The sequence below is a fragment of the Hyperolius riggenbachi genome, chromosome 3 (genome assembly GCF_040937935.1).
Source record: "Hyperolius riggenbachi isolate aHypRig1 chromosome 3, aHypRig1.pri, whole genome shotgun sequence".
NCBI classification, from domain to species: domain Eukaryota; kingdom Metazoa; phylum Chordata; class Amphibia; order Anura; family Hyperoliidae; genus Hyperolius; species Hyperolius riggenbachi.
In genome coordinates, this window is record NC_090648.1 from 193,725,206 (window position 1) to 193,739,350 (window position 14,145).

The 14,145-nt window shown below is 43.6% G+C and overlaps 1 protein-coding gene across 6 annotated transcripts in view; it reads right to left on the minus strand.

Annotated features, from left to right (window-relative positions):
- RAB27A (RAB27A, member RAS oncogene family) overlaps positions 1-14,145 on the minus strand; it is a 138,498-nt gene that overhangs the window by 10,894 nt on the left and 113,459 nt on the right. For all 6 annotated transcript variants that reach the window (XM_068275482.1, XM_068275487.1, XM_068275481.1 and 3 more), the window contains 2 exons: positions 10,712-10,815; positions 967-1,090 (listed from right to left, as the gene is read on the minus strand). In XM_068275482.1, coding sequence (XP_068131583.1) covers positions 967-1,090; positions 10,712-10,815 — 228 coding nt within the window. The remainder of the gene's footprint in view (positions 1-966; positions 1,091-10,711; positions 10,816-14,145) is intronic.

Consider the following 14,145-nt stretch of genomic DNA (forward strand, 5'->3'; position numbering starts at 1 on the left):
GGTGGAATGACGGGGACGCAGGCTCCTAAGATAATAAAACCGGCCCTTAAGATAATAAAAGTCAGATAACAGCCCTCTCCACGACTAAGGGCCGGTTCACACGGACGGCAGGCGGCGTTGGGGCGGCCAGGAAGTCGCGTCGTCCTGTGACGTCCCGTTCGGTGGCGGCGGTACAGAGATTGTCACGATCGGCGTTTCTCGTCCCCGCAGGGGGACATGAAGCCGCGCCGGCTAGCCGTCCCTGGACGTTGCATGCGGCTTCTAGGGACGGCCGAAACGATGCGTTAAATCGGGATCAGAACGCCGCGTTTATGCAATCGACGGTAATCGACGGTAACCGCGCAATGCTAAACGCTCCTATTCACTTGAATGGGAGAGTTTAGCCGATGGGTCCCGAACGCTTGACGGTAGACGCCGCCAAGCGTCCGTGTGAACCGGCCCTAAACTTAGTCGGAGAGCTTAATGGCTTGTTTGCATAGAGATAACTGGAGTTTCTCAACTCTTCCTGTACTGGAAACAATTAGACTGATGTATCTGATCTTAATGTTTTATTTCTTAGCTGTACTACACATACAAATCATAATATCATAATTTTTTTTTCGCTTTAGTGTCTCTTTAAAGTCTGTGTTGTGACAAGTCAAAATCAAATATTGAGCCAGACCATGTAATAAGCCGGGTATGTCAACAGGGGCCACACTTGTCTTTCAGTTTTCTGCATTCTTTTTATTTTTCTGCACACTGTTTTTTCACAGCAGCGAATGTAATTGATAGAAAAAACTGACAAAATATGCAGATCAAAATTGTGCTGCAGGATGTCAGTTTTGTTTTTTTTCTGCAAGTGAAAACGCATTAGCTCCTTTATTAACATGAGTTCTCTGTTTGAAATCACTTTTACTGTGCAGAAAATGCGCACAAAAATAGACAAGTGTGGCCCCTGCCTAAAGGTTTTGGAAAGGAACAGCTCACCCATATTTCTCGGCAAACTCTTTGGCCTCCTCTTCCTTTACTGCTCTCTGTTCTTCCAGGTCACTTTTATTTCCACACATCACAATGTCTGGGTTCTCACAGTAAGCATGGATCTGCAGCTGGCCTAATGAGAAAATACAGCAGTTGGTAATCTCATGGTTTCTGTGCTTCTACTAGAATACAATAGTGCAATAATTACTTTAGTTGTATGATTTCTTTATAAAACACAAATATCAGAAGATAAATATGAAAACACTGTTGCCCTTCAGACACTGCTAGCTGCCTCATTGCTATGCACATTAGACATGACCATTTGCGCTATTTAGGGGAATAAGGAAAAGGAGAGAAAAAAAAAACAAAAAAAAAAACTGCTCATACACTGAGTAAGGTTACAACTTTCAAAGCATGTGTCAATTCCAAAACAGGAATGATGCTGAGCTCTAGTCGATTTGAATCAGAATGCCACTCGTCTACGAAAGCAAATCTATTTCCTTTAATGTCTGAAGTTCAGACCCAATTCTGTAATATGCCTGAGGAAGGGGCTAAGGTGTATAAAAACTTGCTGTGTAGCCTAGTAACCAGCCGCCTTAGAGGAATAGACTTGCTGAGTGGAAGCGGGAGTAAGGGAGAGTGGAAGGTAGTAGGAATGGGACGCTGTGCTGTACACAACACAGTCTGAGTGAACATCACTGTTTCATCTGATGTGGTGCAATAAAATTCTTAATACATAAGTGCACAATTGAGCACGGAGGGTGGTCCGTTTTAGTTTTACACTGGATAGTGACATAGGAGACCAGGGTTCAAATCTTGGGTCTTCCTGTTCAGTAAGCCAGCACCTATTCAGTAGGAGACCCTGGGCAAGACTCTGGCTTTGAGTCTGCCAGAAGAAAAGCACAATATAAATGTTCTGTGTCTCGTCTCTGGTGAGATTTTACGCCATGTGTATGGTTTTTAACCACCCTGTCGTTCTGATAAGATCGCCAGGGAGGCTGCGGGAGGGTTTTTTTAAAATAAAAAAAAAAACTATTTCATGCAGCCAACTGAAAGTTGGCTGCATGAAAGCCCACTAGAGGGCGCTCCGGATGCGTTCTTCTGATCGCCTCCGGCGGCCAGAAGTAACACGGGAGGCCGCAATGAGCGGCCTTCCGTGTTTCGCTTACCTCGTCGCCATGGCGACGAGCGGAGTGACGTCATGGACGTCAGCCGACGTCCTGACGTCAGCCGCCTCCGATCCAGCCCTTAGCGCTGGCCGGAACTGTTTGTTCCGGCTACGCTGGGCTCGGGCGGCTGGGGGGACCCTCTTTCGCCGCTGCACGCGGCGGATCGCCGCGCTGCGGCGGCGATCAGGTAGCACACGCGGCTGGCAAAGTGCCGGCTGCGTGTGCTGCTTTTTATTTCATTAAAATCGGCCTAGCAGGGCCTGAGCGGCAGCCTCCGGCGGTGTTGGACGAGCTGAGCTCGTCCAGACCGCTCAGGTGGTTAATGTTGGAGTCTCAACGACATTAAAAAGGAGAGAAGTATTTAAACCATTGCCTTTGCTGGAATCTGTTTGACCCACCTGGATTGTGAGGTGGCTTATATCTGGTGAGTACCTGGGAGTCAGGGGTGAGGTGTGTAGGGAGTACACAATGACCAACACTTGTGATCACCTGACACCTAAGCAACTTACCTTCCAATCGACACGGGGAGTCAGTGTCCTCAGAGAGCTGGCCCGTGCAGCCGACTTCCAGGTCAAATCGGCGTGATGTCTCAAGGGACCACGCGCGTGTTTCTGGGTGCACAGCTCACAGCCTTTATAGACGAGAGTGCACGGCTCGTCCCTCATATTATGCGCTCAGATGGCGCCTTTAGTGGTGAATAGTTGGTACAGCAGGCTTGGCTGCAGTACCATTGACAGTCAATAAGCTGTCAGGATTTTTGGTTCTATCATGCTCTGCTTCTTTTTAAGCTTGCTCTGATATTTGTATTTTGTTTGTGATAGCTGCCTTGTGCTACTCCTACTGGGTGTGGATTACTGTGTATGACCTTGCTTTGCCTCTTGACCCAATTATTGGACTGCTGCCTGGACTAACCTTTGGAACTGAACTGGACCTGATATTGCCTTATCCATTGGTGCCATATTATTCTGATCTGTTGTGTATGACCCTGGATTGTTACTGGATTGGCTAACGATTTCAAATTCTGTACCTTGCTATTCTGATCACCTGTTGCGGACCTGGACGGTCATATATTCCTGCCTGTACCTATCTAGTGTGGTTCGGGTATTACTTTTACCTTTATGGCCTCAGTCCACACAATTAAAGGCCTGGGTGTAAGTGCTGGGACTACATACTTCTCATCCCTCAGCTGAGCAGGGAAGAGCCATATAGGATGAAGACCGCAAAGAAGATTGGGGTATCAGGACTGAAGTAAGGTGAGTGATCCACTAGGCCTCATAGGCCGCTGTCATGTAGCAGGAATCCCAGAGATGTCTGTGGCTCAGTCTTCCTGTCTCTAGTGCTCGCTCTAATCACAGGCAGGACACTGCCAATCACTTGCAGACAGGATTGGTTTGTGGTGGAGGAACCAATGTGCTGCATCTAGATTGGCTTGGACTTTGATAGGACTGGTCTTTACGTGTATTGCAGATGTGTGCCTGGCAGGATAGGTCATTTTTTTCAGAACGCTGTGAAACACCATCAGGGACTATGCTAGGTTTTTAAAAAAAAATTCATATTTTATATATTGACATTAATAAAGTGTTAATTACTTATTGCTAATTTTATTGAAGCAACTTTATGATAGTAGAGGATACAGCACTCACAGAAAGAGAAAAGTTGTCAAAAAGCAGAGAATTACACGGAGGAGCAGCTTTGTTCAACATTGTCAGTGAAGTAGACTTCTGTATTTAGCCGGCAACCCCCCAAAAAATGTATGTCCTGTATGATTCAGTCAAAGCTCTCTCACACAAGCAGTCCCATGCAGAAGATACTATTCTCAGCCCAGCGACTACCAGAGTTCTGAGAGGCCCTATTAATAGCTCCAGACTATCATGGGCTATAATGGAAGCACTCACATGGTTTTCCCACACATTTTAAAAGCCTTTCGATATGCCAGAAAACATTCTGCTAGCTGTAGTCATGTGCCTTACAACATCAGGAACTACACTGAGAACTGTTGTATTTCCACTTTAATCGGCTGCACAGTGTACCTTTTAATGAGGACAACTTAACTATTGCTTATAGAAAAAAAAAATTATAAATTGTGCTTTACACTATCAATTGCCATGAAAAGATTTTTTTTTTATAAGTTACAGGTAACTAGAAAAGCATACTCACAGTAAGTGTATGGAGAGCCAACAATAGATAGATAATATTATTGTGCCTTTATATAGCACCTACATTTTCAGCATTGCTTTGCAAAATTCACTGAATACTTCATATCACTACCTGTCTCTCAAATGAGTTCACAATCTCTTGTCCTTACCATGGTCTAGATACAATTTGGGGTGTGAGTGCACCTTAAAACCTTTAAAGCTTTCTGTCATGCTGCCCCTACCCTTTTGAATTCCCTACCACACCCAGTAAAGACAGCCCCATCCTTGGAGTTCTTCAAATCCAGACTGAAAAGCCACCAGTTTAGCCAGGCATTTACAGACTGGTAAATTGTGGTACAGAGGAAGAATTCTACAAATCAACCAATTACTGGTCTGAGCCATGCTTATGCGCGAGTCCTACGGGAGAAAAGCGATGTACAAATCATTATGTTGTAGTGTTTGTGATTTGTGAAAGGAGGGCCAGAGTACTTGAAGAAACCTACACACTGAAGAACATACAAGCACCATGCAGGTAGTGTCAGGTCTGTGAATAGCACATGATGAGAGGGCTAGCCACCTCACAGAGATGGATTAAGATGTAATGGAACCCTAGGCAGGGCAGTAGATTTGGCACCCCTTTTGTGGTCCTTTTGGTAAGGTGAAGTGAAGGGGGGTCACAGAAGGTGGAAGGTGGGCCCAATGACACCCACTAGGCCCCAGCCACCTGCCTAGGTTGCCTGGTGGAAGATTCTGCTCTGCCACCTCCCCACCCGAATTCTTCAACTTCTATCATGAACCCAGTAAGCAGAATTTATATACTGTATAATATAAAGAAACAGCATCCAGCAATCTAGAAAAGACTTAGTGTCTAGTTTTTTTTTTATCTCACATTTGGGAAAACAGGTGAACTCATTTGGGAATTGATCCAAGAGCCCCAAATATAGAACTGTGAAGAAGCTTTAATAGTCTGCCGAGGCATTAACAAAAAAAAACAACAACAAAAGCTGTAACAAGGCAGTGAACTACTTGACTATCCATTTCAGAATTGGCTTACATAAGAAAAAAACAAACATCAAATGCCTTTTACTTACATCTACATGCTTATTTCATGCAAGGTATGTCTAGCTGCTGAACCAAAAGACTCCCGCATAGCTATGACAAGGTAAAAAGGGGATCGCCTCATTGTTAATTCTCAAAATGTGACCCCAGACCCCATAAGCTAATATTTGGGAGCAGAGAAGACACAGTATAACGATCATGTATGAAGTGTCTTTAGAGAACAGTTCCAATTCCTCTTCTGACAACCAATCACGTTCTTCCTATCCTGATGACAATAAAGGTTAGAACATGTAATGAAACCAGTAACTTGGCTGCTGGGAGGGTTTTATAAAATGCCCAATAAGCTTAGAATCTTGCTGTAATTCATACCTTTCTATTAAAACATGACAAAGTATCAGCTGCTTTTAACATGAAGCTTAAATGGATGCCTGACGTGAGGAGGAGAAGTGGGCTGACATATTGATTTCCTTTTAAACTATGCTAATTGCCTGGCTGGCCTGTTCCTCTGCCTCTAACACTTTTAGCCACAGCCCATGACTGAACAAGCATGCCGAACAAATGTTTGACTGGATTTGCTACATTTTTTCTTCAGCCAGTGGCGTAAGGAAGGAGCTTGGGCCTCCAGTGCAAGTTTTATCTGGGGCCCCAAGCACTCTATTGATATGGAGCCCCAAAACATACCATGGACAGCTGCAGTGTCAGAGAGATGTAATCAGAGTATGGAAATGGCTTGCTAAGGATTACCAGTATGCAATACACACAGAGGTGATCATTATCAGCATAACAACAAATAAAAAGCTAAGAAGATGGATGAATGAGGGCCACTAGTGGGCCCCATATGTGTTTGCAGCCTCCGCATCCCCTATTGCTACACTTCTGTTTCCAGCTGTGTGATTCAGACACTATGCGTGAAAGATCATCAGGACACCAGTCAAATGATATTTAAAAGGTAATGCATATGGCAGCCTCCATATCCCTCATTTCAGGTGTCCTTTAAGAGCCCAACACAAACAGCCAAGGCACCTCTGCTGAGACTTCAGAGCAAACAATGTCTTCACATCCTGTCTTCAAATAACTGTCAGTTGTGTGCAAATGGGATAAAGCAGTGAAGTGAACTGACATGCATCTCCAGCCTCAAACACAATACTAGGGTTGTTCCTGGGATTTCCACTGAACAAAAGGGGGCACCGAGAATATAGCTTGCAACAGAGTAATAAACATCTGAGAATGTGTCCTTACAACGGCAAAAAAAAAATCTCCATTTTCATATTTTCTGATTCAGGTTCCTTGTGCAATGTCACACACAGAAATTCTCTAAAGCTTTATCACTGGAACTATATAGTGACTAAAACACATTGTCCTTTGCTGAATCACCAGCAATTGGTCTATATGGAATTCAGAATACTGTGTCCATAAATAAACCTGATAGCATGAATAGCTGTCAGTGTGTGACGCAGCAGCTGCATTGTTACCCAGGGTTTCCCTTTGCTTGACTGCACTGCTGCCTGCAATGTTTGTTGAGCTTTTCAATATAAAACTGAATGAGGGCAAAGTTCTCCCCTGGCTTTTGTGCTCCCGGTTTCAGAGGTAATCTGCAGCTCTCAATCTGGGTGGGAATTATGAGTCTCTGTAGACAGCTAAGTGTTTACACAAGAGAAGGGTGCTTCTGGCTATTCCCAACAAGAAATACCGCAGGGCTTGTTAAGCTTCCTTTAACAAATAAGATATGCAGGCTAAGCAGCATTTTTCATTAACCAATTACAGGCTAGTTTCATAAAACATAGCTGACTGAAAAGTGGAAGCCTGGCCACTTTAAATTCTCATAGTTCGGGCATAGACTATTTTATGTAGGTTTTGATCTTGGTGCAGGACTTTTTCCCTTCTTTTTCAGTGTTACATTTTGTATTTAGCCATAAACCTGTCACAGTAACCCTACCATCAAACACCTTCAGTTACCCCCAGTGGCGTAGCTAAAGAGCTGTGGGCCCCGGTGCAAGTTTTACATGGGGCCCCCCCAAGCACTCTATACATAACAATTGATACGGCGCACCAAAACCTGCCAAGGACAACCCCAGTGTCAGAGGTGCAAGAAGGGGTTGGGGAACAGTGTGTTAAGGATTACTACTATTCAAAGCATCTATAGAAGTGATTATTACCAGCACAGGACCAATAGAGAGCTAATACTGTGATAGAGGGTGGACCCTTTGGGGCCCCTCTGGCCCAAGGGCCCCGATGCGGTCGCTACCTCTGCACCCCCTATTGCTACGCCCCTGGTTACCCCGATTAGGCTGGTTTCACAGTGGGACGTTACAGGCGCACATTAGAGCAGCCTGTAACGCACCCCACCGCACAACAATGAAAAATCAATGGGCTGTTCACAGTGCCCACGTTGCATTACTTAGTAACGCTGCGCCGTAAGACAACGTACTGCATGCAGTACTTTATAAGCGGCAGAGCTGCGTTAGACTGCTTGCACATGCTCAGTAACGTTGGGGAGGAGCGGAGAGCGGGCAGGCACATGGCTAATTAATATTCACTGCACTCAGTGACGTGCAGGGTTTACTTCCTGGAGCGGCCGGTCTGTGCGGGGATTGGCCAGGCGGGACCCCGTGATGCCGCATGCGTCCAAGAGTACGCATCACGGACGCCAGAGTGAGCTGCACAACGCGGCTTACTCTGATGTCCACAGCAGAGAGCACCACGCGTTGCGTTAGGGGCACGTTATGCGACCATAACGTCCCCTAAAACGCAACGTCCTGGTGTGAAACCAGCCTTAAGGTTATCCTAATGTGAGTACTTAAAGGCAACCCGAGACAAGAGGGATATAGAGGCTGACATTTTTTTCCTTTTCAACAATACAAATTGCCTGGCTGGTGTCTTAAAGAGAATCTGTATTGTTAAAATCACACAAAAGTAAACGTACCAGTGTGTTAGGGGACATCTCCTATTACCCTCTGTCACAATTTCGCCGCTCCCCGCCGCATTAAAAGTGGTTAAAAACTGTTTTAAAAAGTTTGTTTATAAACAAACAAAATGGCCACCAAAACAGGAAGTAGGTTGATGTACAGTATGTCCACACATAGAAAATACATCCATACACAAGCAGGCTGTATACAGCCTTTCTTTTGAATCTCAAGAGATCATTTGTGTGTTTCTTTCCCCCTGCATCTCTCATGCACTGAAGTTTCAGGCTGCTCTTTTCTTCCTGCAAACAGCTTTGCCCTTGTCTGTAATTCCTCACTATGTGAAAGCCCAGCCAGCTCAGAGGACGATTTATCCAGCTTGTAAAAGATAAGAGAGAAGAGAGAAGCTGCTCTAATCTAAATAACACATAGGCAGTGTGCAGAGAGGGGCCTGGAAGGGGGAGTTCATAGCAGAACCACAACACTGAAGAACTTGGCAGCCTTCCAGACACAGGCTGACAAGTCTGACAAGAGAGAGATAAGTTGATTTATTACAGAGACTGTGATAGTACAAAGTGCTGCAGTAAGCCAGAACACATTAGAATAGCTTTTGGAACTTGTAGGATGATAAAAAACAGGATGTAATTTTTGTTACGGAGTCTCTTTAAGGTGTTTATATACATTAAGGTCTGCACACCCACAAATGATCATAAGCTGCTCTAAAATCTGCATATATACCTGGGTGCCATGTTATCTGGACAATACTATAAATAAATAAAAACATGCACACCAGCAAGAATTGAATTTCAAATGCTCTTATTTTCAATAAGAAATAAACACAATGTACAATTAAGCACCAATACATAAAGACAGGATACAGTAAAACATAGCACAACAGTGCACAATTACATGTAAAACATTAGCAACATAGTGAATACACCAGTATCCTGTGTATACAGAGATGGAGGAAAGTCCATTTACCCCAACAGCAGCGCTGTTTCGAGGCACAACTGCCTCTTGATCACGGGCAAAGCGAGTCCAATGTAATGGAGCAAACAAGCAACGGATGCAGAGATGCAAGGCGGCGTCTTAAGGTGGCCATACACTGGTCGACCAACAGATAGATCCCTCTCTGATCGAATCTGATTAGAGAGGGATCATATGGCTGCCTTTACTGCAAACAGATTGTGAATAGATTTCAGCATAAAATCGATTCACCATCTGAAGCTGCCGCTGCCTATCCCCCCCCCCCCCCCCCCCTCCCGCATACATTACCTGATCGGGCCGGCGCGAGACCCCCGGTCTCCGTTGTCTTCTTGCGCTCGGCTCCAGCTTCACTTCTTGTCTGGGGAAGTTTAAACAGTAGAGGGCGCTCTACTGTTTAAACTTCTGCGGGACAGGAAGAAGTAAAGCCTGCTGGACTCGAAGCCCAGCGGAGAAGGAGCAGCGGTGACAGTGGGGACACGCGCCGGCGGAACAGGTAATGTATTGCCGCTGTACTGCGTCGGTCGTCGGACATTCGAACGCCACTATCGACGCACTCCCGACCTGCCCGCGATTGAGCGAAATCTTCCGCAGGGACAGGAACGACGGGAATCAACGGGAACGATCGATTTCGGACGGAAATCGGTCGTTCGGTCAACGTTTACACAACGATTTTAAAGCAGATTCAAATCAGTGATCGAATATGCTGTATATCGGCGGGAAAATCGTTAGGTGTATGGGCCCCTTTGGATACTTTAAGCCATAGACCCTGAACAAGCTTGCATATCAGGTGCTGCAGACTTGTTTTAGGTATGTGATTAAAGGACAACCGACCTGAGAGGGACATGGATTCTGCCATATTTATTTCCTTTTAAACAGTGCAAATTGCCTGGCTATCCTGATGATCCTCTGCCTCTAATACTTTTAGTCATAATCCGTTAACAAGTATGCAGATCTGATGTTTGACTTAAGTTTGACTGCATTTTACGCATTCTTGTTCCTGGTGGGTGACTCAGACACTACTGATGCATAAAAGATCAGTAGGAAGCCAGAAAATTGGTGTTTAAAAGGAAATAAATTATGACAGCCTCCATATCGGTCTCAGGTCAGTTGTCCTTAATGCTAGGTACACATGTTGCAATTTTCTGACAGGTTTACTGTCAGATCAACTATTTCCAACATGATCTGATCTGATTTCCAATTGATTTTTCATAGAAGTGATTGGAAAATCGATCAGAAATCAGAACCAGCTCAAGCAAAATCCTATTTCAGCCCATTTTTCCAAGCTCCACCTCTACACCAACATGCAAGGTAGGACATAGTGTGCAAAGTTCCACAGCATTTCCTGACCCACGTTAGACAGGTCAGTAACCAAGGAGATGACCATCTCACCAATCACAAAATTAAAATTAGGACAGAGGCCCATCTATACTAAGTGTGAGTTTAAAAGTGTGATTAATATGGTAGTGTTATGGACGTATCATTGCAAAAACTGTAAACGTACTTATCCAATTCCTGACATTCAGGAAACTCTGTTCATTTGTTAAATCGAAAAGTAAAAGAAATCCCATCGCATCCCTGAAAAATGCCGTTGTTAAGCTGCGAAACCTAAAAAACAAGAACAAAATAAAGTAAGGAACCATATGAGACAAATGTAAAGTCAACACAAAATACATAAAGTTTGCCTTTATAGAAATGCTCTTAAGTCATCCCACCCTTGTATAAATCAGAGCACAGACATGTCCTGCAATGCCAGAATGTGTATGTATTCCTAGTCTGGCTGAGCACTATGTACTGTTTTATGAAGAGGGTGGAGGAGAGGCACACAAGATCTCTGGCTGCAAAGGAATACCATGGCATATGGCCAAAACAATCCAGTGTGGCTGCTACAGCCCCCTCCTCCCACCAGGAAATGTCACCTATTCAGGATAGGAGGTCACCAAACAATGTCACCCAATCATAAATAGTTTAGTCAACGGAGATAAAATGTCTATGAGTCCAAAGTAATCATATCTTTAGCTCTTAAATTCAGAGTGTTAAAGTGCCCACAAAAGATTAGTAACAAACTAGCATATGAAGTGCCAAAGTGCAGCAGGTCTCACACTTGTAACCCTAAACATCTCTGTATTGCAAAATGGGGTACCCTTGCAAGGAAATGCCTGAGCTGCTGAGTATCCAATAGCTGATACCATTTTAGAAGTTTAAGGTTTACATTCATTTCTGTACCTGGTTACATTTCTAATCTACTCCATCAGTTGTATTAAAGCAGCCACAGGTTTATACTGATTGACTCAGTCTAAACGCATAACCACACATCTCCTGCTTCTCATTCAACAGGCATGTAGAAGGAGGGACTGTCTGTGCAGCCAGCAGGTAAGCACTGCACCAGCTTCAGTAGGAGAATGGGGTGAGGTTTTCAGATCAGGGTTGCCAAATTATCCCTTTAATTACTAATAAAGTCTAAGCTTTGCTGGGTCTGCTTACAAATAACCAATGCCTAAACTGCATTTGACTAGTCATTTGGCCTATATAATTCATATATGGCAGTCATTACAGCGATGAGTTGGCAACACTCTGTTTTAGGCAGCATCAAACTGTCAACACTGGTGTCTTAAAGAGTAACTGTCAGGTATAAAATCAATTCTAATGTTAAAAATCACCCTTTTCTTGTCCATAAAAGAATATTCCCCTTATTTGGTACATCTGTCACACAAAGGAAGATGCAGGGCATGCTGGACTTTTTTTTTTCTTTTTTACTTTCCCCTCAGACTTAACTAATGCAGCCTGATTGGCTGAAGCCTCTTTCCCCCTCCCACACCTTTGGTACTTTCTGATTGGCCAATATTTCTCATGTTGAGAAGCTGCAGAATCACACACTGACAATGCACTTTCTATTGCAGAGCTGGGTGGGAGTGTCTGAAGACTGGGAGGAGAGCAGACACAGAGTAAGGGAGGAAATTATGTCAGGATTGGCTTCAAGAGACAGAGTCAAGATGGAAAATCCGGATTTTCTCTTTTTTACTATAGAAAAAAAAATCACTAAAATCAAAATGTGGACATTACAATACATGTTATGTAAGTAGAGCAAATATTTATCTACTTATATATGTGGGGGGTTTTCTGAGATAGTATGGCTGACAGCTCCTCTTTAACAAGCTCTGGTTCATAAGGAACCACCCACTTCTCTCCCAATAAGATAATACATTTCAGATATTATGTTAATGTTAATTTTATGCAGCTTGGAATTGGACCAAATTCAGCAGCTGATGGGTGTGATTGGCCCAGTTCCAAACTGCATTGATCTACATAACATTAACAGCATACCTGGATAAACTCAAATGCTAATGGAATGGATATTGAGAGCAATTATGCACTTGACTAACAGCCAAGTGTGGTGAATACACATACACTTTACCATACAAGTCTGGTACAGGATACAGGACTGAAAAGTCCTGTATCCTGTACATAAAGTAATCAAGTACAAGCAATGCAGTTTACAGAATGGAAAATTACAGCAATATTGTGGCAACTACAGCATGTAAGATGCTGCCAGGTTTAATGCATCTGGAGGATGATAGAATTGCAATTAGCATATAACAGATCTGTATACTCCTGCCAGCAATATATTATCCACTTTTGTATAATAAGAAAAGTAAAACAACCAGAAGTTATTGTCAAACTGTGCAGATAATTGCATGCAGCAAAACAGCCCATGTAAAAATAAAGTACTGCATTCTAGAACACAGCAGATTTAATTAGACCCAGAAGTTCAGGGAAAGGGTTACTAACAACATGTTACAGGAACACCAAGCTCCTGAATCTAACAATTGTATACATTTTCTACTGCATGTGCCAACCATAATGCTTTAGTTAGTATTGGTTTGGTTTACTGTATACCATGCCCATTAGATTTAGCACCACGTTCAGTAAGCCAGTAATTCAGTAAGGAGCTCTTTGGGCAAGACTCCCTAACCCTACTACTGCCTACTGAGTGCGCTCTAGTGGCTGCCTCGCAAGTGCTTTGAGTCCGACAGGAGAAAAGCGCTATACAAAAAAAGGAATTATTATTATACTAAATAATGAATTTTCTTTTTTCTGAAGGTGTGTGGAGCAGACGTCGAATGCATTCCCTCATACAAGCTTCTCTCCTCTGACCAGTATCAGGGCAGTTGTAGGGTGGGAATATACCTGCTCATAGGGAAGAGGAGAAAACCGTCATGGGATTGACTGACCTAGTCCAATATAAACACTGGGACTTGCATCTATTTTAGTAGTACATACAGTACATTCATTCTCTCTGGTATTCCTCAGTCCAGAATAAAACAGCACCGATAGAAAAAAATACCTTAGTTTTGCTTTATCGAATACCAAAGTAAGAGACTGCCAGTTCTAGATCATCTCACTGCTCGCCATACTCGATTAGGGCAACACATGCCTGCACATGCTGTGACAGAGAGTGCAGCAATAGAACCATGAAATGTAGAGCAATGGGGCGAGCTGCAGACACAGGACACTGATCTGATGCCAACTTTTACTCCATATCATTTCTATTAGTGGACATAGCTTAGCTTTAACCTCTAAAACCAATGCTACGGTTTATCAGTAGCTGAAATGTCTAATCATTACTAAAGTTATATTATGAGCTAATTGCAGCATTTTGTCACAAGCATCTTTAGCACAGAACTATGTACTGTGTGTGTGTGTGAGGTAACTAAACCTATAACGTCTCACGCACAGATGCAAAGACCTATCTACTAAACTATACTGAGACATGACTTGCATGTTGCATTTCAATGTCAAATAGGGGGTATCCAATGGGGCATGGAGTAAAATGGTAACTTCATAGGACGCCAGGCTAATGTTATAGGATTGCTGCAAATGGCGCTGGGGCCTAAAGTCCTTCCTATTACCCAACTCTGCCCTCTTATACTTGTAGGA